The sequence below is a fragment of the Saccostrea cucullata genome, unplaced genomic scaffold (assembly GCF_032062105.1).
Source record: "Saccostrea cucullata isolate Sc308-1 unplaced genomic scaffold, CSIRO_AGI_Scuc_v1 ctg527, whole genome shotgun sequence".
NCBI classification, from domain to species: domain Eukaryota; kingdom Metazoa; phylum Mollusca; class Bivalvia; order Ostreida; family Ostreidae; genus Saccostrea; species Saccostrea cuccullata.
In genome coordinates this window covers 207,945-232,191 of record NW_026930262.1, presented here as the reverse complement: position 1 = coordinate 232,191, position 24,247 = coordinate 207,945, and the positions used below count along the sequence as shown (strand labels likewise).

At 33.4% G+C, this 24,247-nt stretch overlaps 2 protein-coding genes across 10 annotated transcripts in view; one reads left to right on the top strand and one right to left on the bottom strand.

The window, feature by feature from the left end:
• Window positions 1-12,226, top strand: part of LOC134283455 (1-phosphatidylinositol 4,5-bisphosphate phosphodiesterase classes I and II-like) — a 39,458-nt gene extending 27,232 nt beyond the window's left edge. For 3 of the 7 annotated variants that reach the window (XM_062765905.1, XM_062765904.1, XM_062765902.1), the window contains 11 exons: window positions 383-482; window positions 1,147-1,251; window positions 3,408-3,589; window positions 5,044-5,257; window positions 5,500-5,535; window positions 5,875-5,990; window positions 6,798-7,004; window positions 10,120-10,391; window positions 11,006-11,063; window positions 11,348-11,434; window positions 11,763-12,226. In XM_062765905.1, the coding sequence (XP_062621889.1) occupies window positions 383-482; window positions 1,147-1,251; window positions 3,408-3,589; window positions 5,044-5,257; window positions 5,500-5,535; window positions 5,875-5,990; window positions 6,798-7,004; window positions 10,120-10,391; window positions 11,006-11,063; window positions 11,348-11,434; window positions 11,763-11,885 (1,500 nt within the window). In that variant the 3' untranslated portion in view covers window positions 11,886-12,226. Of the gene's footprint in view, window positions 1-382; window positions 483-1,146; window positions 1,252-3,407; window positions 3,590-4,091; window positions 4,187-5,043; window positions 5,258-5,499; window positions 5,536-5,874; window positions 6,003-6,797; window positions 7,005-7,483; window positions 7,496-10,119; window positions 10,392-11,005; window positions 11,064-11,347; window positions 11,435-11,762 lie in introns of those variants that run through there. The other 4 variants (XM_062765907.1, XM_062765908.1, XM_062765903.1 and 1 more) reach the window with 4 other exon arrangements.
• Window positions 12,227-15,191: 2,965 nt separating this feature from the next.
• LOC134283453 (RNA transcription, translation and transport factor protein-like) lies at window positions 15,192-21,851 on the bottom strand. 3 transcript variants are annotated; one of them, XM_062765901.1, is made up of 8 exons: window positions 21,708-21,851; window positions 17,897-18,021; window positions 17,689-17,788; window positions 16,741-16,830; window positions 16,520-16,608; window positions 16,352-16,420; window positions 16,166-16,214; window positions 15,192-15,690 (listed from the first exon to the last, which is right to left on the bottom strand). In XM_062765901.1, exons 2-8 carry the CDS (start codon window positions 17,945-17,947, stop codon window positions 15,536-15,538), a joined length of 603 nt encoding a protein of 200 aa, XP_062621885.1. In that variant the 5' UTR covers window positions 17,948-18,021; window positions 21,708-21,851; the 3' UTR covers window positions 15,192-15,535. The 3 variants fall into 3 exon arrangements, with proteins under 3 accessions (XP_062621885.1, XP_062621883.1, XP_062621884.1); XM_062765899.1 differs by lacking the exon at window positions 21,708-21,851 and adding an exon at window positions 18,314-18,495; XM_062765900.1 differs by lacking the exon at window positions 21,708-21,851 and adding an exon at window positions 18,323-18,490.
• Window positions 21,852-24,247: the final 2,396 nt, after the last annotated feature.

The following is a 24,247-nucleotide window of genomic DNA, read 5'->3' as shown; positions in this document are numbered from 1 at the left end:
ACAGTTAATAATGATCTGGATTTATACTTGTGGCAATTGTCTTATGCATGTGTGAAAAATATACAAGTCCTGTAAAAACACCATAGGATAAAAAAATATATATTTGATACTTCAAGGTTTGATTTGTGGAACTGGTTAAGAACAATATTCTTAACCAGTGTGATAAGAACAACATTCTTATGTTATTAAAGATGAAAAACAACTTACACAGTGAAGAAAAACTTGATAACATTAAGTATTTTATGTAACATCATTGCAAGCCATGGGTTTTGTGTCCATTCTGTCCCCACCCTGTTTGTGGGAATAGAATGGACACAAAACCTGTGGCTTGTGACAATGTTTATGTAAGTGATTTTGTTAATCAATAATCATCCATTTTCAGGTTGTGTTGCCAACTCTGGCAGTGATACGGCTGGCTGTGATGGATGAGAACAATAAGTTGTTAGGTCACAGGGTGCTACCAGTGGAGGGACTAAGACCAGGTAGGTAGACTAGGGGGCCTACTAAGCTCACCTGGGTAAATAACCTGGTGAGCTAATGTAATACCCCTCTACCAGTGGAGGGACTAAGACCAGGTAGGTAGACTAGGGGGCCTACTAAACTCGCCTGGGTAAATAACCTGGTGAGCTAATGTAATACCCCTCTACCAGTGGAGGGACTAAGACCAGGTAGGTAGACTAGGGGCCTACTAAACTCGCCTGGGTAAATATCCTGGTGAGCTAATGTAATACCCCTCTACCAGTGGAGGGACTAAGACCAGGTATTTACACTATGGGGGCCTACTAAACTCACCTGTATAAATGTTCTGGTGAGCTAATGTGAAACTCCTCTATCAGTGGAGGACTAAGACCAGGTATGTATGTACGGGGGCCTACTAAGCTCGCCTGGGTGAATATCCTGGTGAGCTAATGTAATATTCTTCTACCAGAAGAGGGACCAGGTATGAAGATAAGGGTTCATTTAGCTCACCTGGATAAATATCTATGTAAGTTAAAGTGATACATGGATTTGGTAGGCACTGGATCAAAATTTATTTCATATTTCAGAAAAATTGTGGAGCCAAGCTTACATTAGAAATGTATCTGTCTTATGAGGTTTTTTTTTTAAATCAGTACAATGCTTGTCAAAAAATGTTTATCTTTTCAGGTTACCGACATATACCTCTGAGGAATGAGTGTAACTTGCCATTATTAATGCCCACTGTCTTTGTACACATCAATGTGAAGGATTATGTTCCTGATGATATGTCAGGTAAGGTCTTCATTTAGATTTTCAGTATGTTTATTGCTTTGAATTTTTGTAAGTTTATGTCTGGTAAGAGTAATTTTGGGGGGAGGGGGGATTTCAGTATGTTAATCACATTGGCAGGCATTTTGTTAGTTAGGGCCCCGCAAGAATTTGCGGGTGCCATATAGTAATCACTCTGTCTGTCCGTCTGTCTGTCTGTCTGTCCGTCTGTCACTCTTCCGTCCACAAATTTTCTGTTTTTTGCTGATAACTTTTTCTATGGTTGCCCAATCAAGTTCAAATTTGGTATGGTAGTTCAGTAGGCAGAAATACGTATTTTGATGCTAAGTTTGTCTCTCTACGTCTTCTAGTTTGGAGCTGGGGTGGTGGGGTAGATTCCTTAACTTTGCATAATGAATGGGCAAAGAGAGATAACTGCTGAAGATGTTCCCATTGTAAAGTGAATGCTGCTATGAGTCCCTTGGGATTAATTAGCTTTCCTCCTGAAGAAAATCCAAAGCATTATCTTTATCTGTCACATTCAGATTAATTACTGTACCAGTAGCCTCTGCCTGCAAATGAACTTTGTTTTTAAGTTAGGTCAATTTTGGATGATGTGCACATTCTCTGAAATATGGATTTAAAATAATTTTCATACTTTATTTAGGTTAAATACCGTACACAATGATATTTGATAATTTTATTGAATTCTAAAATCAAAATATATGTTAAGATATTCTTTCTTGTTATCACTATTTCATTATTTTTTTTTTGCTGCCTTTATGCTCTTAATTTGAATAGGTAATCACATAGTAACCCCATTCTGTCAGAGCTGAAAAAAGTTCTTATTGTAAATTTAGAAGAAAAGGATGAGAGAGCAGTACAATTAATCCCCTGAGATTAATTATCGTGCTTGCTGCAGAAAATTTAGAGGCTTATCTTTATCTGTCACATGAAGATAAATGAACACCTTTGTCTGTAACTGATGTTTGTTTTGAAGTTGAGGTCAACCTTGGTTGATATTTGCATTCACTGAAAGCTTGCATTTTATAAAACACCTGCTTAAATCTTTTTAAATACACATTTAATTTAGTTTTTTTTTAATAAGACATGAGGTTTTCCCTGTTTTATGTAAATACAAGGTTACTATTTACAGGTTTTGGGACATTTAGGAATTATCTTGAAATTTTAAAAATATTGTAACAGTTGTAACTTATAATCTTCATATATTTTTTAAAAACGTAATCAAGTAAAACTCTCATTAAATGAGCTGCAGCCTTATATTTCTACCCCTTTGCGGGGCCCTTGCTGACTGGTCAGTTTTCTAGTTTATTTAAATTTGAATTTAGGTTTAAATGTTAGTGAAACTCTGTATTAGTGTATATGACTTTTGCTTTACAAGCAGATTGCTTAGCAGGATTAAAAGACTACCAGTAGTTAAACATAAAGCACTATGGAACCAACATTGTTCTTGGGGAATCAGTGTTTGTGGATTTTGTGGGTCATTCTTTCCCTCAAATTTACATCCCAACAACACTTTTGGGGGCTGGGTGGGTGATGGTGGACTATTGATTCATTAAATCTTCTTGTAAAGAAGTTACCCTTGAAATGACATCTTCATCAACAAGTAAAATTTCGCTTGCCACAAACTTTGACGCCCCACAGAATAAAATGATTCCACACACAGTAAAATGAATTGTATGCAATAGTGTGTTAAATGTGATGGACAATTTTCAATGACTTATTATTCACTTACGAATTATCAGAATGTCTGTATGTTAAGTCTATGAATCACCACTACCTTTGTAGCTGTTGTGGAGTCTCTGATGAACCCTGGGAAATATACATGTGTACAGAACCCTGGACATTGTATAATATCTGTTGATTTTATAAAATGTGTTCATAAAATTACTACCTTTAATGCTGATGAATAGTCTTTGTGTGTAGCTGAGGTGGAATTAGTTGACTAACCCAAATTAAACATTAAACATGTTTAACATATGGGTTTGCTATAAATAAAAACAATTTAATTTTTGATTTCCTGAATTTGAAATACACAAACTGTATATGAACAGGTAATAGAATTAGAAAGGGAGATTTTTCTTAAAATTCACTCGGGAAAGTTCATTTAAATACATGTATTAGTATATTAAGTCTGTGAATCACTGATAACTTTTCAGGCTTAGTGGATGCTTTGACAAACCCCAGACAATATTGGAGTAAACGAGAAAAAGAGAAAAGAAAAACTCTTCTCTCCAAGTTCTTTGATACTGGGGAGGGACTTAATTTTTCTGACCAAGAATCGTTTGGCAAAAGTATAAGAATCAACAATATAGATAAAAGCAGTACCGGTAGTTTAAAGGTTTGAACCACTACACAGTCTTAAAAAATCTTGTATCATATGGTACTAAAAAAATGGCTGTTATTCTTTGCAATGGGCTCTGATACTGGTTGATACGAATGATGATGCATGGTTGGATAAACTGATATATCTTTTTGATGTGAATGAATTCATTGTTGGCAGAAAAAAATAATGCTTTATTTCTTGCTGTCTTTAAAACCTTTTTGCAAAACTAATAATTGCTTTAACAACTCAAAAAAAAATTCTTCAATCATCAAATACCCATTGAATGCCAAATCCAAGGCTTATTTTCTTTATTTCATTTTTGCCATTGAGCTAGAATGTATCATACAGACAAAAAATGATCTTCCAATGCATTTGGAGTCTAAATGGCATGGAATATTTTTGAACATTTAGATTATGTTTTCTTACTCTGCTTCAATCATGCTTTCATTGGTTACCTTATTTCTGTACATATTTATCAGAATTCTCTTTGTGCATGTTTTCTTTCTTCCATTTGCAGTTTATATTGATGCACTAATAAACCCCATAGCCTACCTATCTGAACAGGAGAAACATAGTCAGCAGTTAGCAGTGCTAGAGGACTCGGAGTTTGTCGTAAGTTTGTATGCTCTCTATTTGAAAAGGGTACTCAATGTATACACTTGTATCTCTTTATTTGCACATGTATTGAAGCATTTGTAGTCGAAGAAGACTAAAATATAAAGGTTAGAAGAGAGAAAAACATAAGATGGGGAGGAGGAGGGGATAGTGAGAAGTCTGTGTGATTTACACACCAATAACTCTCATAAATCTTGAAAACATTCTTTAATTGATTATGTCTTCCACTCTGAGACAGAATCATTAATCCATGTATAACTTTAAAGACCCTTGGAGAAAGATGCGTCAGCAGCGTCACAACCCAGAAGTACATCACAGTACCTTGTTTTAGAATTTTATTTCCATTCAAATTGTGTCATTTCAATCAGTTTTTTTAATGACATTACATGTCTTTGTGTATAAAAGTAGATCCAATCACTCAGCCTGTCTGTCCATAATTTTGAATATCGGTAACAACTTTGCAAAATTTTGAAATTATTAGATGTATATGATTGTGATTCAATAGATGTCATTTCTATCCCCACTTGTCTTAGAGACAGGGACCAAAATTAGCAACATGTACCAGTATTCCATTTATCACAAATACATACTTCTAGTGCATGACTTTGCTAAATTGTATGTGTCTCTCTTTATTTGTAAATGCCAATCCTATACTTGGTATATCATTTAAAAGTATTGCTTGTATTTCTTTTTTAACTTTTCCATAAACATTATACATTTATGCATTTGTCAAAGTTTCCTTATGATTTTAATTCATATTTTTTTGTTTTATAGATTATATTGAAATTTTGAATACATATACACTTTGAGGTTCACTTAACAACTGCTGAGATTTTTCACTGTGATTTTTATAGTCTGCACAGCCAAACGGTAAAACCTCTGGTCCCACCTCGCCACAACATCGAGAAGTGAATCCACTGAACCGAACCAAGAGTCCTACCCCAGCAATGCCAGAGGAAATCACTAAGGAAAAAATCAGCAAGAAACCCACACATCCAGTAGTTAAACCAGAAACAAGCAATGGCCAGCCAAATCAGTTCAACCAATTATCTCTAAAAGAAAGCAAAAGTGGGTATATTCATTTTAGCCAGTGTAATAAAGGTTTCTGCCAAACACTGTAAATCAATAGGATTTCCATTCATGATAACCAAAGTGAATATGATATTGTTTACCAATCTTTGCCATACTGTAACTACATATAAACCGAGAGTACATGTACTAGCTATGTAAAACTGTCTGCCTTCAGTGAAGCCTACATTTATGTCAATGATTATTAAGATGATATAACATTAGTTTTTTTCTATTTACAGGTCAGGCAGTGAGCACAATTCAATCACTATTGAATGGTAGGTGCATATTAAAATTATGTACTTGATAAAATGAGCAAAAATTCTAAAGCACTATCATATTGTAATGAAAATATGCTACAGTAAATATCTGGAAATGAGGGAAAGGCATTTAATAAATTGTTTTTAAAAGTGTTCTGCTTTGGTTAAAAAATTGAACAGCCAGGATGTACATATATATATATATATATATATATATATATATATATATATATATATATATATATATATATATATATATTATTAGTTAATCTAACTGTTCATATTTGTCATACATTTGTAGTTTTGCATACTATACAGACTGTTTTTTGATTTCATTTGTGTTTATTTTCATTGCAGATCAAGCTTTACTGGTTCCAACACCTTTGAAAGATCTCAAAAATCAAAAGGCATTCTTCAAGGTCATCTGTAAAAGGGATAAAGAACTGGAGTCACTCAGTAAAAAGCATGAAAAGGTACGATGAGCAGTCATTACTATGACTCGATTAAGATGAATTTTTCTCTGAAGTTCCATACTTTTAACATAAAGCATATAAAAAATTTATGAAAATTTGTGATTATTGTTGGCATACCACTGTGCAGAAATAAAGTTTTCTAGATTGGTTTTGTCCAAAAAGATACAAAAAAAATGAAAATTAAAAAATGATGATCAATATTTTTTAAGACAAGTTCTTGATGAATCAGTGGATTATTGATATGTTAAAGTGCTAATGATCATTATTTACCTTTTTCAGCTCAAGTAATGAAGCAGTTGACAAATTTTGAGAGTTTTTATCTCAACATTTTCATTCTGACCCAGAAAAACCATTCATTGATAACTAAGGTTGTCCTTTAGACCAAGGGGCTGGGGAATTTCTCTACCTATAATGACATTTTCATCAGGCTATTCTGGTAAACCCCCCTATTAGGGAAGGAACAACAGAGACTCCCTTCTACTTTTGAATTGTCCCCTGATACATGTACTGTGAAATCACAAATTTTCGTGGGGTTTAATTTTTGTTGTTTTTCGAGGTATGAAGAGATCCACGAATTCATGTCCAGCACGAAATGTAAAATGTTGCATACTTAACTACTCAACAATTCTTCATCCACAAATTCAAATCCCCACGAACCAAGAGTTCTTACCCAAACAATGAAAATTTGACCCCACGAAAATATGTGACTTTACAGTATTTCAGTTCTTAGAGACAACCCCGCATTACCTTTTTCATGTTATCACTTGCATTTCATGTGTGCCATGTTTTCTTGACTCGTTTTTCTAGGCCAGGGAAACAATGCGTGAGGTACATGAGCTACAAGAAGAGAGACTCATGATATCTCAGGTGAAAGCTAAGACCGCCATGGAAAAACTTCACGCTAAATCGTTAAAGAAAGCTATAAAAGCAGGCAATGTCGAGGAAGTGGAGCAGGCAAACAGACAAGAGTACCAGAAGCTCACCCGAGAGCACGATGAGAAGGTACCACCTAATGTCGCTCTGCATGAGTGGTACTCGTTGTTGACCCAGTGTTGCTACAGTCACATGATTAATTTGCATACTGTCATGTGATTGTATTTAAATGTTCCCTAGACAACCTGTATCAGAATGCTATAAAAGAATTTTTCCACAAGATAAATTGTGGCAAAAATCTTGAACATGAATTTGAAAGATATTACCATGTATATAAAATTTACATACATGTATGTTAATTATATTTACTTTTTAGAAATAAACTAAATCACTGTTAGGTATTTGGCATCTTGCATTAAATTTTTAGTACTGGCCATGATTTTGTGGATAAGTTCCTCTATGGTTTCCTGAATAGGTTTGTGGAGTCCCTCTAGATTCTAGGTAGTGATTAATACAATTTCAGTCTCCGAGAAGCCAGCAGAGAATGGATCATCTGGTACAGAAGGCTTCAGTGCAGTCATAATGTAATGTCTAATTATTTGTTGTATCTTGTATTTTAGTGGAAAGGAAAGGTAAAACCAAACTGATATTTTTAAATGCCTTCTTTTAACTGTGTTTGCCACTTGAGCTGGTACATATGAAAAATAAGGACAAATATATGAAAAATTACTGGTGACTGACATAACACTCATTAAAAATTTAGCGCAATCTTTGGAGTCATTTGAAAAGCATAATCATGAATTGAAGCTCTTTGGGCGATAGAGATAGTTTTTAGTCCTATTTTTTGTGTGTGCCGGCTTGAAGCTTTTGAATCAAGCTGGTGGCTAGAAACACCATGCTGTGTAACCACTGTCCATTATTCTACACCCAGAGGTCTGTTTTTTCCTTATTTTGATTCTCTTCATTTCCCCCAATAGCATGACTTTTCAATTTGAACAGTATACATATCTCAAATATTGAATTGCATGAATGATAAGATTATCAATACAATATATTTTGGTATTGGGAATGTTGATATTACCGTATTAAGTAAAATTATACATTTACCGTATATGCATGTCCACACTTCTATTCACTGACATAAACAGCAATACATTTGTATGCATTTAAGTGCACTGTGAGATGAGGCTAGGCTTTATTGTTTCCACACAATATGAACAAAGAAGTTTAAAACATCTATCAATTTATACAAAATTAAAACGAACACAACTATTGAACTATGCTTCCCTTGCCGCACAGGAAAAACCATAGATAAAAAACAACACTGATTTATGTTGAAAAAACTATGGAAACCTGTAAGTCTGCAGCAATATTGCGAGGTAACAAAATGAATGGCGGACTTATTCTCACAAACCTAATATATGAAATTGCCATTTATTATAATGTACAAAACTTTGACTTGCTCGGGTAGAGCATGCACTAGAGAATCAATACTAGAAATCTCTTTAACTCATTCGAACACTTCATTACTTAAAACTCATTTCCATTGGCCATTGCTCAGTACACAATTACCCAGTATAAGACGTTTGTTCCGACTCAAACAATTTGTTTACATGTCGTTAGGACATTTATTAAATCAATTTTAAATACTGTAGAAGTACTTTTTTCCGTGTGGTATTAATTTACGCTATGTACGCTGTCACAAATTTTCCACGGAAATTTGTCTAAGCATACTTGATCTTAATGCAAGGCATGTAGTGACAGTCTGAGAAATCCGCGTAATTTTCAACTCGCGGATTAAACGGAAATTAAGATTCCGCGGAATTATAACCCCGTGGAAAAAAGTACGTCTACAGTATACAACTTTGGATGTTTATTATTTTTATCTCCTTACACCCCTTGTTTAGATCTTATGTATGCAAAATGAATTTTAGTTGATTATACATTTATTTCATTTTTTTCCCCAGTAAATCTTAATTTTTGAAATTATGTAAAGGAAAATAGAGGGCACAATAAAGGGAGGGAGTGACTCTAGGCATTCATGCCTGCTGTTTAATCTATTCACATGTATTTCACTGAGAATTAAGTACTTTTAAAATGCAAAGGGAAATGTTATCCATCCACTTCAACAAAACACCACATTGATTTCACACACAGTGAAAAAACATGTAGTTATAGAAAATAATATTGATGCCAGTAATGGAAATACAAATGTATCTGAGATATGTATTGAGGTAGGGAAAGGGCATCAATGCTACTCAAGGGTTTCCGATCCAAAATCTACAACAGGGGAAGGGAGGGTGAGTTTAAATGAATTTGTAATAAATTTGATTGAATATACAGTCCTTGTGAAGAGAACCAAAATAAGCCTTGTGTGAAGGTCAAAGTCAACTGGAGTGATTCATTATACATCTGTTATTTATTTCTGTACAAGCGTCTTTTACTAATGTGAGATATCTGTATATATAACAACTGTATACTCGGTAGTCTTCTATCTGTAGAGTCTGTGATGTGATATAATCAGGACCTGTAACAATATGCTACTGTTATGTGTGGGCTTTTGTAATGTCCATGTAAACTGAAAAACAAATCATTATTAGTAAGAATTCATATGCCTTTTAAGGCCTATCTTTCAGACATTTAAGTAAAAAGTTCTCATTTAGAATTTTATTAGCAGTTTTCTCTAAATATATTTAGTAGTATTGATGAATTAATCTTAGTTTCATCTCAAGAGAACAAAATAGGTCAGTCTGCTTAATCATTAGATTATGTAGATTATAGAACAGAATAAGATGAATTTGTAAATTTTTCAGCTTACTAGTACTCTTTTGAGCATTACTAATTCTTGAATTTCCTTATATGACAGAATTTCCTGATAATTTGATATAAGTAGTTCAGTTTTAACCCCCTTGCAATAGATAGGAGTCTTTGGATGATTTGATATGCATTCTCTCTTGTCTTGTGGTGAATTTGATTGCTATGAATCTGTCAAGTACCCTACCATATATTAAGCTATTTGATTTATGAAAAAATAAGAATTATTTTTTTTAATGAAACATTTCTACTGATTTGATATTCATTGAAATTCTATGTATCAAACAATTGTGACCAACTAAATGTTTATAAGTTGTGAAATTGATGCTTAAAAATGAATTTGAAATGAAAAAAAAAATTAAAAAGATGTAGTTTTTGACCCACTCTACAGAAAGGCAAGGTTACACACAATATTTTTAATTTGTTTATGTTTTTTCAACAGCATAAAGAACTACGCAAAACACAGGCAGAAGTGTTCGTGGCCATGTGCAAAGATCATTTCCAGGCAGAAATGGACGTCATGTTAAAACATCACGACGCGGTTTACGATGCTCTGAAGGTGATCATGGACTTGAATCATCGGGAGCACGAGAAGAGACTGACGGCAGTGTACGAGATGGAGGTGGAGGAACACAGGAGGAAAATGGAGGAACACAGCAAGAAGGAAATGAAGGCCCTTAGTAAAATGTACAAGGACAAAAATGAACTGGCAAGGTAAATATATTACACACTGCTGTTTGACTTTGGCCCTTTTTTCATCCCAAGAGATTGGTATTGGCATAAGGCTTTAACGGGTACAGTTGAACTTCAATATCTCAACTCTAATATCTCAAATGTCGTAGATAATGTGTAAAATGTATTTGGAAGTCCCAACCACTCATTCTTAAAAATTTTTAACCTGAGTTCCTGACTACTCATATCTTTAAGTTTTTTCCCAGTCATATCGAGTTTTAGATAATGAGGTTTGACTGTAGATGATATATTCATAACATCTACTTGTCAATTCACAGTATAAACTGAAATTAGAAGAATTATGATGTATTGAAGCTAACAAGATTATAAGTTTTATACAAATCTGTTCTATATAGTCTGTGGAAGTTCTAGGCAGTAAAAGAAATATGATAATAAACATACTAGATAAATAAAGGGATAACAAATTGTCAGGATTTTAATAAAAATTGATCTTTTTATCAAATCAGAGTAGTAGAAGTAATTACAGCAGCTACAAGTTTTGAATCTCCTCTGCTATTAAATTATTATTATTATGAATGAAACAGTGTTTTTATGATTTCATTACATATAACATTTCAAAACTTTATTTATTGTAGGATAAAGAGAGAAGCACAAAATAAACATATAGATGAAGTGGTGCAAGAAAGAGCTAAGGTTTGCATAAAAATTATCATAAGATACAAAAGATACAAAAACAGAGTGGAACAAAATATTTGTTTTTCAACAGTCCTTTTTAGTATACTTTTAGCACAGTGTTTCAGTTCTCTGGTTCTATATTATTAATGTAAATCCCTTTTTATTTACAAGAACTTTAAATTTCATTTAATTACATGTACATGAGACTATTTCATTAAAGAAAAAAATATACAGAGTTTTACTCTCGCTTGATGGATATTCTTACTAGAATGTATAGTAATGGAAAACATTTGATTTTATAGCATAAAGACCTACTGGACAAAAAGAGAGAAGAGCTGAAACAGGAACTAGGGGCGATTCAGCAGGAGTTTGAACGAGAAAGAGAAATGGTATTTAGCTTATCCTTCACTCTTTTTATCTGTCTGTCTGCATGTCTATATCAATATTGCTATCAGAAAGGAGGCACACTCTTTGATTTCAGTTCATGCATACAATATATATGTAGTGAGCTGACTTACATTGCTTTTCTGTAATTGGATGAATTTTTTTTAAATAGTAAATTGTATTTGGTACAGAAATAATGTTTTTTTAAGGAGAAACTTAAAAAATGAAAGTTAATGGAGAAAAAAATGTTTACTCTGTACGATTTCCATGATGGGAGAAACGGTTAAGTTGACAACAAAATTCATACTTACATGTTTGTATATTTTGTTGTAGGTGCCCAAGGAATATAAATCGTCATTTGAAGAGAAATGTCGGAAACTGACAGATCAATTCCGTGATGTAGGACTATGCGATTCTCATGAGGAGCTGAATGGGGAACAAAATACACCACTTTAGTACTATTTAGATCATGTGATTGATCATGTGATAGATTCAGGAACCAAAATATATGTAGCATGGCATTTCTCGTTTACAACCATCTTTTGTTGAACAGTATGTTATACATGTAAATCATTATATTTAACTTACATTGTGTAGATTGAAGAAGATAAGACTGTGATGCTAAGGTATTTATTATAGAGGTAGAAGCCAGGGTTTAACAGGTTACAGCTAGAAAGGTTCTGACTATTAATATACATATATACATATATTTAATTAATGACAATTTTAACTTAATGACAATCTTTTTTTCAATTCTTTATTTCTGTCCTTTAATTGATAATATTCTTTTTGGACTATAAGAATGATAAGAGACTTGTAAGTTGAGAAAAGAAATTAATTTAATGACGGCATACTAATGGTGATGAACTTTTCAAATTTTATTATTATCACTGCCTCGTTTAAAATGAATTTATGACATTGACAGAGTATAAGCATAATACTGTTTGTATGAATTTTTTTTTGTTTTTGGCAAATTTTTATTACAATATCTGGTTTGTGTACATATTGAGATGAAAACATAAGGTCTGGTAATTGATGTTGATTTCTATGTGTTTGTACATTTTGCAGGTCAAAATATTTAATAATGAATGTAATTCATTTAAAAGTAGCTTATTATTCGTCATAGGTACACTGAACACAATCATTCCAAATGTAATTTCTGAATCAGTCATTACTGTATTATGTAATTATGTTGACTAAGTGGTTAGTATAGAGTTTTGGATAATTCTCTCACAATGTCTATTCCAGGATGTCACGGTCTAATTCTTGTCAGTCTGTACCATGAAATTTTCATGCTCAGATTGTTCTATGTCTAAACATGAGAATTTTCAAAAAATTGTTAAGGTGTTCTTCTAAACATGTTGCCACTTGTATGCACAAAACCTACAGAAAAGCAACTTTTGTAAACAAAAAATTGTGGCGTATGCTATACATGTATGTATCATATTCTTGTGAGCCATGGTTTGTAGGCTCTGTTTATAGTGCTCCAATCCTTGCCCAACAAGCTGGACGTGTTCTTGGAAATAGCCATTCCAATCGTCAAAATCTACTGTGGATATTTTGTATGTTCTATAATACAGCATTACTTGGAAAATAATTTTTATTACCTTGAATGGACTTTTATTGTTAATTTCATTATTAGATGCATGTCCATTGGGCATTAATGACCGGTACTACAGCAGATTTGTTATTTTGAAAGAATTCCCTAATTGTTGTCATGACAACATAATATCGTGAATATTCATGATGTATCACATTACCATATATGTTAATTAGTGGGCGGCGGTCTCTGTAGTGTTGACTTTGTCTTTCTCATATTTTAACCAGTTTATGTATACATACCATGGTGTTGTTTATATATTATATCACAAATTTTGTTTTCTTTTTTTTATTATTATTATTTTCAATTTTTACAGAGATATATCTAGATTATTATATAGAACCATATGTACAATATATATATTGTAAGTAATTGTGCAAAGTGATTAAAAAATGTAAAAGTTCTTGTTTACTGATATCTACAAAACCTATGTAATTAAAAAAAACCTATGTAATTAAAAAAAGGATCTAGATTACCAGGGTTGAGATAAAGGGAGACTACTATGTTTATTCATTATTGAAAATGTCACAAGGAAATAATGAATTAACTATTGTGTTATGCAGTTCCTTGTTAATATTAAACTTATACACTTAAATATGCATCTTTAAAATATATGTATGTGTGTTTTTGTCTTGTTTTTTTTTTCTTCATAATTTATGATCAATATCTTTTTTTCCCCCTTTCCTTGTTCAACTGTCTTTGATAAGACATTATGGTGCAAAGTAAAATTTTAAGAAATTATTTTAGTTCTCCATGATGGATTTGACCCTTTGATAAAATGATGTACCTACTAGTATCTAACTTCTTTATTACTGTGAAGTGTTGCAGTGTACTGTCCACATTAATTTACATGCTGTAGATAGACCGTATATGAAGTGCTATTTTATTATGATCGGGTATATTCTTTACAATATATCTACATGTTAATAATCATTTTCAATTGAAAACCTCCTCAAAAAATATTACGGATTTTCCCCAGGAATTAATAAATACTATTTAAAAAAATTCTATCTTGCAAAGTATATACCAAGAATGATCCTTTGTCTTAACTGTTCATATATCTTAAAAATTATGCAGGATTACTTGTTTATTTTAATCTTTTTTCAATGTGTTAAATAGGTGCTTCTTGCTTCTTTTGATATAATCAGAGAGAACCATGAGATTACAATAGACCACTACCTTATATTTGGAATATGCAAATTTAATTTAATTTGCATTTTTTTATATATGCATATTGCTTTTGCAGAAGATACAACATGACTTCTTACAAAAACTGCAGACTTTGTACTTTTTCTTGTCAATATTTTTTTTGTATGTCTCCCATTTGTTTTGTTATCAAACAATCGTCATATGTTAACTGCAGGTGATCCTAATAAAAAGAAAATAATCAGAATTTGTATTTTTTTACTTGAGAGATATCTGGTCATTTGCCATTGGTTAATTACCTTGCCCTTCAGTTTTATAATAAGGGCATTTGCTTACTTTGACAGTAAGACCTATGTGGCAACACTAAGAGCTAGACTTGAATGTTTACATTTAAACATCATTCCCTGGGGCTTATTTTTTTTAAAGCAATGACATAATTATTCAAAGTTAATTAGAACAAAGCAAGAAATGTATGTGAAACACTTGTATCCCTATTCTCCCCCTGGACTTATATGTAAAGAAAATGAATGGAAATTGCAACTTATTGGAATTTTTCTACGTCCAAACCCTCTCAAAAATTGATCATACCCAAAACAGAACTTGACCTAGATATTCTGACAATAAATCAAATTTCATTTCAGTATGTGTAACCTCTGTAAAGAAAATGAATGGTAACTTGGTGGACTGACAGAAAATGAAAAGAAACTGCAAATAATTGAAATACATGTACTTGGAAATCTAAGGGGCATAACTTCTTTAAATATTGCTCAATTGTATCACCTAGATACTCTTAAGATAAATCTGTACACCAAATTTCATTGGTATTCGGATATTCTTGCGAATTTCATTTCAGTATGTGCAACCTCTGAAAATGAACTCAATCTGCAAATAATTGGAAGTCCAAGGGGCATAACTCTTTTAAACATTGCTTGATTGTTTAATAGCAAAGCATCAAGGGTTTTATTTTATAAATCTAACTCCTTATTCTCAAAATTTCAATGGAATAAAAATAAAACTTTGGCAAAAAAAGAGCACTTTAATCATTGTAAGCCTCTGCTTTTTTGAACAACCACGAATGACCTAAATCAAATGCTAGGAGATATAGATAGTCAGATAACAATAATAGTCAGCAATGGTTAATCACAATGGTATGTGTATACGCCTGTACTCCAAATAAACTGAAGCCCTTCAATGTAATACTGACATGTTAAATATTTCGAACTAAATGCGACGAGTTTCTACAGCTGGATAAGTAGTAATAGCACTATGTTGTCTTCCACAAGATCACAACCCCATCCTCTGTTGACTTGGATAACAAATTAAAGGGTTCTTTCAAGAATTCCTTTGCAGAACTTGGAACTTAATACCCCACTTTTCCTAATCTACTGTCTGTCTTTGGATTTGCTATAAGGGCCTGCACCCCAACAATGGCTGCATTTATCTGTGTTTGTAAGTCTCTCAAATTCTTAATGTGAATAAGTCGTAGGATTTTGGCCGCTTCATTTATTATGTAATCTGAAAAATATACAAAAAGATAATCATTTGGGGTCATTTATAGAGCACTCAAGTACTACACATTCTGTATACAGCAAAACTCGGTTATAACGAAGTCACAGGGACCTATGAAATTACTTCGCTATATCCGTAATTCGTTATAACCGTATAAGAATTTCATTAAATTTATATAGCTTGGGATCCAAGATGACTTCGCTATATCCGTAAATTCGCAATATCCGTGTTCGTAATAAGCGAGTTTTGCTGTATGTACCGGTACATTAATATTATATACAAAATATTATAAAAAAATTATATAAAAAAAATACAATTAATATACAAGTCACAATACTTGAATTTCCAAGATTTTCATACATGCATCAACATCCTGATTTTTTAGCTTGAATTTAAAATGTATAATAATAAAATTGGAGGGAAAAACCTTCATGTTAAAACAATATCCTCTGAGTATTTGAAATGGAGTAATTGATCATACCTCCAGTGTCAAATCCTAAATCTGTCTGATCTAGTGGAAGTTGTTCACCCTGAAAATGGGAGAAAAGGAGAAATGAAAACTAAAAATATGGGTTTATGTAAAATTTCAAAGAGCTCAAGCTTGAGATGATGAATAAGGCGTAAACATCATGTGTATCCTTGCTGTGGAATTATGGAATTTACTGACCTGTTTTTCTGTGGAGAATTTTTTGATGGCTTCTTGAGAAAGTCGATCTTTCACAACCATACAGATTGCCTGTGTTATGTTTAATATGATGCCATTAAATTTGCAATCAATTCTATAGTTACCGTTACTTCATTTTCAAACTCCAAAACATGTGCTACTTTTACTCACCTTTAATTGCTCTAAGTGGTCAGCATGAGGGGGTATTTGTAAAATCATGGATAGAGATGTGATACCAGCCTTAAAATCGGGATCATTAACTGTCAAAATAGGCACATCTTAAGAATATAAATCACCAGAATATCTCTATAAGTTTATACTGAGATTCCAAAGAGTAAACCATTGTCATTTATATATACATGTGTTTTATCTTAACATAGAGTGCCACTCACAATCCAAATTATCTAAAGGATTTGAAGAAGGGACACGGTCTGTTTGGGACATGGCTATATTGGAAGGATCTGCTGCTTTGTATTCATCAACTGAAAAGTATATACCACGGTGAACAAATAATGAATGACCTGATGGATGGACCAATTTGAATAAGACTGGAAAGTTATAATAAGTTAATGCATCAAAAGCACATTATTTTCTTTTACCAGCCTCCATCTTCAAAAACTAAGTCTCAGTCAAAATGATTCATATGAAACAATTTTTGTATCATGATGACAAGACTTTCTGATATTCCTTAGTTTAAAAATATTTTGATAACCACACAATAACTTACAGTAAATCACACTTATAGGAAACAATGATGAAATGTCCCTTGCACCAAAGTAATTTTCTATCCCCATAACTTCAAAATATTTTGTAAATTTTAAAAAATTCATTTTAAGCATGTTTTACTGTAGTCCAGTAGATTTATCATTAAACATCAAACAATCTGTAAATCAATTTTTAAAATTGTATATAACAAGTAACTACAAAATGTGCAAACAATGTTTGATGAGGGAAAGCATTATTTTTGGGCAACTTAGATTTTCTTTGAAAATTACTATAGAAAGGGGCCATAACTCTTGTCATTATGTTAAATTTAATTTAATTACAAAATAATTTCTGTTGTGATTTTTAAGCCATCATTTTTACTTAATTTACTGGACTACATACCATATAAGTGGAAATTTAGAAAGATCAACATGAAGATTTTAGCAAGTTATCCCCCAAACTGTTTTTAGCGATAAGTAATTTAAGCAATTTTAACGTCAAAAGAAATAGTTATTATAACTGAAATGGAATGAATTCTTAGTGATATTCAAATGTAGCATTATCAGAACCCTCAATAGTAATGCCAAAATTGGATCCTTACTATCTATATGGAATGATAAAAAAAACAGTTTTACCATGGTCTCCATATTCAAGCCTAACTGCATATGCTAATATCCATTCAATCATATTGGTCCGCTCTGACTTCTGATAAGGACATCCTAGGTCTTTAAAATACTGAAAATAGGCATGTGTATGTTAATTAATTAAATACACTATTGGGGAAAAAGCAATGACTAATCCTGCTAAAAGTCATAATGTGAAGCACTGACATAAGCCACTTACAGTTTCACACGATGAAGACCAGTCACTGCTTTTAATATTCCTGAGTCCCATTCGGTCTTCTATCTTGTAATGACGGATTTTCTGATCCTCTAACCATATTACGAAATTGCGAAATTCATTTTCATCTGCCAAACCAATATATGAACAACAGTAAGCAACATGACATATCAAGTCAACACATCAAGACCTTATATTTATTTGAAAATCTCATTAAAATTTCAGCCAATATTTATATATACTTTACAATATACAATACTTTATCTAGACAGACAAAACAATAACTTGCATGTTACTTATCGACAAAACTAAATAATTACGCATCAAAATGCTTAGCCTAGCAAAGTTTCGGGAAATTTCTTTTTCAATGACATACTGGCAGGACCTTTACAAAAAATAAGCCAAAAAAATAAAATATACATATCGTACCATTTACATTGAATTCGTTTGGGTTTTGGTAACCTAGAGCGCTTAATTTTCTTCTAAACATTCTGTTCTTTTAGTATCAGTTATCACACGTTTCAGTTTTGTTACCGGATGTGAACTGTGCCGAAGAAAAGTTGAGTTGTAATGGAAAATCGACATTTTCCGAATTATTTTCAGTCAAAATAAAATGATTAGGCCAAATCTGTTTAAAATTAATTAACCATCAAGATAGAAAGAAAAAAAAGAAAAGACAGAAAAATTATCATGTAAAATTGATATGAAAATATATTCAGAAACGTTGTCATGCAAGTAATATTTTTTTTAATTGTTTCCACCCGATAAGTCGAAAACGCAAGCTAATTCCGATAATTTTTGTCCCCCGCTGAAGGAAAACAAGTGCTATATCATAAGGTAGATGACTTGACCAGAACACTCATATCCTAAAGGAAACTTTCTAAGTGATAGTGTACGGAGATTCTAAAATTTTTAAAACATATAAATTATACATCCAGTGTTTGGATGGGGCCACAATAGGGGATCGCAGGGGAATATACAGAAAACAAGAGGCCCATGGGTCACAACGCTCACCTGAATCACTTTGGTCATGCTGTTCTTCACCAGATTCTCCCCATTGTAATAACTATTGTGGCCTCGCTCTACCCCCAGGGATCATGATTTGAAAATTTTGAATCTACACTGACCCAATTAAGATGCTTCCACAAAAGTTTCAGCTTTCCTGGTCCAATGGTTCTTGAGAAGATTTTTTAAGGATTTTTCCTGTTTATTTCAATGTAAAACTTGGATTCCCTATTGTGGCCCCACCCTACCCCGGGGTCATGATTTGAATAATTTAGAATCTTCACTATCCCAGGATGCTTTCACATAAGATTCAGCTTCCCTGGCCCAGTGGTTCTTGAGAAGAAGATTTTTTTAATGATCCCATCCTGTTTTCATCTTTTCTTGATTATCTCCCCTTAGAAGAGGGATTGGCCCTTCATTTAAACAATTTAAACTCCCCTTTGCCCAACGGTGCTTTATACCAAATTTAGTTAAAATTAGCTCAGTGGTTCTTGAGAAGAAGGTGAAAATGTGAAAAAGTTTACAGACGGACGGAAGCTAGACAGACTGAGGGACGGACGGACGATGGACTTTGGGGGATCTGAAAAGCTCAATCACTTGAGCTTTCAGCACAGGTAAGCTAAAATGTGTCTTGCAAGTGACTGTATTGTGTGTTTCATTGGTTTATCAAAAATGTTGATTGTTGCAGCCTTTCCCCCTGGAATGGAAAAACTAACTCTATGCAAAAACCATGAATATTCTATTGCAGTCATTTATTACTTGCTTTTTAGACCCCTCGCTTGAAAAGTGGGAGGGTATACTGTAATCGGTCCGTCCGTCCGTCTGTACGTCCGTGTAGCTGTACGTCCGTCTGTACGTCCGTCCGTCCGTCTGTTACGTTTTGGGGTACCCATCTCTTATCCGCAACTCCTCTTATACCACTGAGTGAAATTTTATGAAACTTTCACAGAATCTTTATTAGATATTGCCATTGTGCACCTTCTATTTTACTTTTTGATCCGACACGTATTTTAGGTTTCCCATTGCAAAACATGGACATTGCCATTATATCCTTACTTCTGACGTGAGATATGGCGGCTTCTGAATAACATTAGATACCACGAGTTATTCCTCCTTACACTTTACCGTAAAACAATTAATATATAGCAAAACATGGACATTATGGGAGGCGGGGGGTATCATTTAGTGAGCTCATTGCTCACAGTACCTCGAGTTTGTAATTATTATGCATTAGTTTAAGATGCTTGTGCACTTTCATATCTAATAAAAATAATCTACTTGAATATCTGTTTATCATAATTTCCCGCAATTTAGCTGCGTAATCATGCACAAGATAGAAGAGATGAGCATTATTCAAGAAGAGTCAATTTCCATTCTAAAGAGATTGAGGCCCGTTGGCCACAATGCTCACTTGAGCCACGTTGTCCCCGTTTGATTTTTCGAAGAAGATTTATAAGAAGATATTTCTTAATTTTAATGTAGTTAACATTCCAAAAAACCAGAGTTCCAACCAATCAAAAAGAAATGATCAAGGATAAAGTTTTTGCCGACAAACATACACACATAGAGCCAGACGAACAGAACCTAAAATATATGAATTCGAATATCTGCTTACGGAAGCATAAACGGAGACAAGAATAAAAAAAAATAATAGTGTTGGCAAATCGGACGATTTTTAGTAACCGGTTACTCGCTTCATCTTCCGATCGAGTACCCGGTTACTCGGATGATTTTTCGTTAAAGTATCAGTATCTTTTATTTATCTTATGTTTTCCTTATCGGTAGTAGTAATACACAAATATACTGTATATGGACATTATATTTACAATACACGCATGCGATATTGTCAACGAATATTGATTTTAGATTAAAGAAAATAAGGAATTTGACACACGAAGACGACAAATTAAAACATCGTCAATCACCGTCTCACAATTGCTTTCCTTATGCTTTTCTTTTCAGCCCCCGAAATATGTCGCTATCAAGAAGAGTAATAATTATCTACATACTCTGTAATTAATAGTTAATTTGTCTAGATTTTGATTCAACTGTTCTTTCTTACAACTCCAAGATTAATTTGTCTGTGGCGACATCTCGTTAAATTATCAAATGAGGTAATCATAACTCGGGCCTTCAAAAGTTGTATACCCCCAAGCAATCAAAGCTATTAATTATATAAACTGTGAAAACTAATCAAAACAATTTGATCCACTACAACCATGTATTAGATCAAGTCTAACGGTACCTAAAATTAGGAAAATGTGTAAGTATATACATTTATAAATTATAAAACAATCATTTTATATGCATTAACTATGTATATTTTTTTCATGCGAGTAACCGAATAGCAGTTTTACTAACCGATACTCGCATCGTTCGACGGTTAACCAGTTAACCGGGTACTAGTTGCCAACACTAAAAAATAATATACAAAATTAAAATGCTAAATATATCCTCTACGTCTTCTTTTGAGAACACAGTTAAATACATATACTGTTGATAAAAGCTTGTTCATAGCAGTTATCTTCTTGGATGGAGATGAAGTTTACTGCTGGCAAGTATACTTCAATCGGTGCTGCTTCTTGGCTTCTATCACAGCCAAGATTGAGTACAAGTCACAGTCTGAAGTTTTATGAGCGATTGGCTCAAATCAGTTCTTTTATCCACTGGGTTTGTCTATAGCATAGACAAAACCAGGGACATTACCAACTGGTATACCACATACAAGCACTACCTATTGCAGACTGTGACTTGAGTGCATCAACAATGCACACACATCACTAATAAGCAGACAATGAAATAAACTTACCATCTTCCAGTGGTGTATTGCTGGCAAGTATACTTCAATTGGTGTTGTTTCTTGGCTTCTATCACAGCCAAGATTGAGTACAAGTCACAGTCTGAAGTTTTATGAGTGAGTGGCTCAAATCAGTTCTTTAATCCACTGAATTTGTCTATAGCATAGACAAAACCAGGGACATTAGCAACTGGTATACCACATACAAGCACTACCTATTGCAGACTGTGACTTGAGTGCATCAACAATGCACACACATCACTAATAAGCAGACAATGAAATAAACTTACCATCTTCCAGTGGTATATTGCTGGCAAGTATACTTCAGTTTGTGTTGTTTCTTGGCTTCTATCACAGCCAAGATTGAGTACAAGTCACAGTCTGAAGTTTTATGAGTGAGTGGCTCAAATCAGTTTTCAAATCCACTGGGCTTGTCTATAGCATAGACAAAACCAGGGACATTAGCAACTGGTATACCACATACAAGCACTACCTATTGCAGACTGTGACTTGAGTGCATCAACAATGCACACACCTCTCTTGGGGGGCCATGCTCATCATATTCAATGAAAATACAAGACATTAAGACAGTAAAATAAACTTACCATCTTCCAAATGGGTACTGCTGACAATAATACTTCAATCGGTTTTGTTTCTTGTCTTCTATCACGGCCAAGATTGAGTACAAGTCACAGTCTGAAGTTTTATGAGTGAGTGGCTCAAATCAGTTCTTTTTAATCTACTGGGATTGTCTATAGCATAGACAAAACCAAGGACATTAGCAACTGGAATACCACATACAAGCACTACCTATTGCAGACTGTGACTTGAGTGCATCAACAATGCACACGCCTCTCTTGGGGGGCCATGCTCATCATAATCAACTGAAAATACAAGACGTTAAGACAATAAAATAAACTTACCATCTTCCAAATGGGTATTTCTGGCAAGTATTCTTTAGTCATGTTGTTTGTTTCTTGGCTTCTATCACAGCCAAGACTGAGTACAAGTCACAGTCTGAAGTTTTATGAGTGAGTGGCTCAAATCAGTTCTTTAATCCACTGGGTTTGTCTATAGCATAGACAAAACCAGGGACATTAGCAACTGGTATACCACATACAAGCACTACCTATTGCAGACTGTGACTTGAGTGCATCAACAATGCACATGCCTCTCTTGGGGGCCATGCTCATCATATTCAACTGAAAATACAAGACATTAAGACATTAACATAAACTTACCATCTTCGAAATGGGTACTGCTGACAATAATACTTCAAATGGTTTTGTTTCTTGGCTTCTATCACAGCAAAGATTGAGTACAAGTCACAGTCTGAAGTTTTATGAGTGAGTGGCTCAAATCAGTTTTTCTTTAATCCACTGGGCTTGTCTACAGCATAGACAAAACCAGGGACATTAGCAACTGGTATACCACATACAAGCACTACCTATTGCAGACTGTGACTTGAGTGCATCAACAATACACACACCTCCCCTGGTTGGCCATGCTTATCATGGACTACTGGGGTATCTGAACATTTTGAAATGTCATTGTAGCAGTGACATTTCACTCCATTAATTTCAATTAATTTGTTTCTCATACGAAAAAAATAAAGCAATTTCAATTTCAGCTAATAGTATGTGTTAAAATCGAAAAACAGAGCAAATAATTATTCTAGAGAGTAACATGGTGTGGGGTTTTTTTTCGCTTGAGGTGAAGAAGTACGGGAATTTTTTGCTTATTTCATGACAATGCATAAATAATGATATTTTCATTATTTCCATTTCTATTTTGTGTAAAAATTATAAATATAAGATGCAAACATTGACATAAAACGCATAAAGATCCCCAAACCTGTTGTTCTCTTTTATATTTCTATTTTGTAACCTCTCCTTCTTTCCGTGCATCCAAAGCCTTCGCGGTCTACAACTCTATTGAAGTCATAGTAACAGTATCCGGGTTATTTCCATGAGTAACTTTCGGAGTGGATACTGTTAAAAAATCCGGAATTTTAAGAGATATTTTTAATTCATTTCTCAAACATCAAATAATGTCTCAAACGTCAAATATAAAATAATGATAATTAATTACTAGTAAATTTATACAAGCGACTGATTAATATTCAATATCTTTGCCTTGTAAAATGCAGGTTGACAGAGTAGCGGAAACTGAAAGTTCAACATGTTGTTTAATCAATGTTCCTCTTTCTTTACATATAGTTTTGTCGAACCTGATACATAGTAAATCTGCATGTTGACTTACTTATCTTAATTGTGCGTGAAAACGTTGTATGCCCGACCAGCATAGCTCAACTGCTCATGTGCCATGCATGTCTCTATGGGTGTTGTTGATAACCAATGAATAATAACAAGTTAAGGGTTTGTATTGTGATTTCGGAAAATAAAATACATTTATAAATGAAGTTTGCCCCAACACTAAACATGTGTTTATGAACCAAACCTGTCTGGATGCTTTCTTCCTTGTGTATTTTGCCTTTTCTATCTCTGCTCCTCTACACCGTCCGCACACTTTCGCGCTCCGTAACTCTTTGT

What these genes read in the sequence shown, in the direction of transcription:
- LOC134283453 (XM_062765899.1), bottom strand. Translation starts at nt 18,383, where the DNA reads ATGTTTAGAAGAAAATTAAGCGCTCTAGGTTACCAAAACCCAAACGAA. An exon ending in TCCTTTAGATAATTTGGATT is followed by an intron (nt 16,609 to 16,740) that starts GTGAGTGGCACT and finishes CTATTTTGACAG; the next exon opens with TTAATGATCCCGATTTTAAG. An exon ending in ACCACTTAGAGCAATTAAAG is followed by an intron (nt 16,421 to 16,519) that starts GTGAGTAAAAGT and finishes AACATAACACAG; the next exon opens with GCAATCTGTATGGTTGTGAA.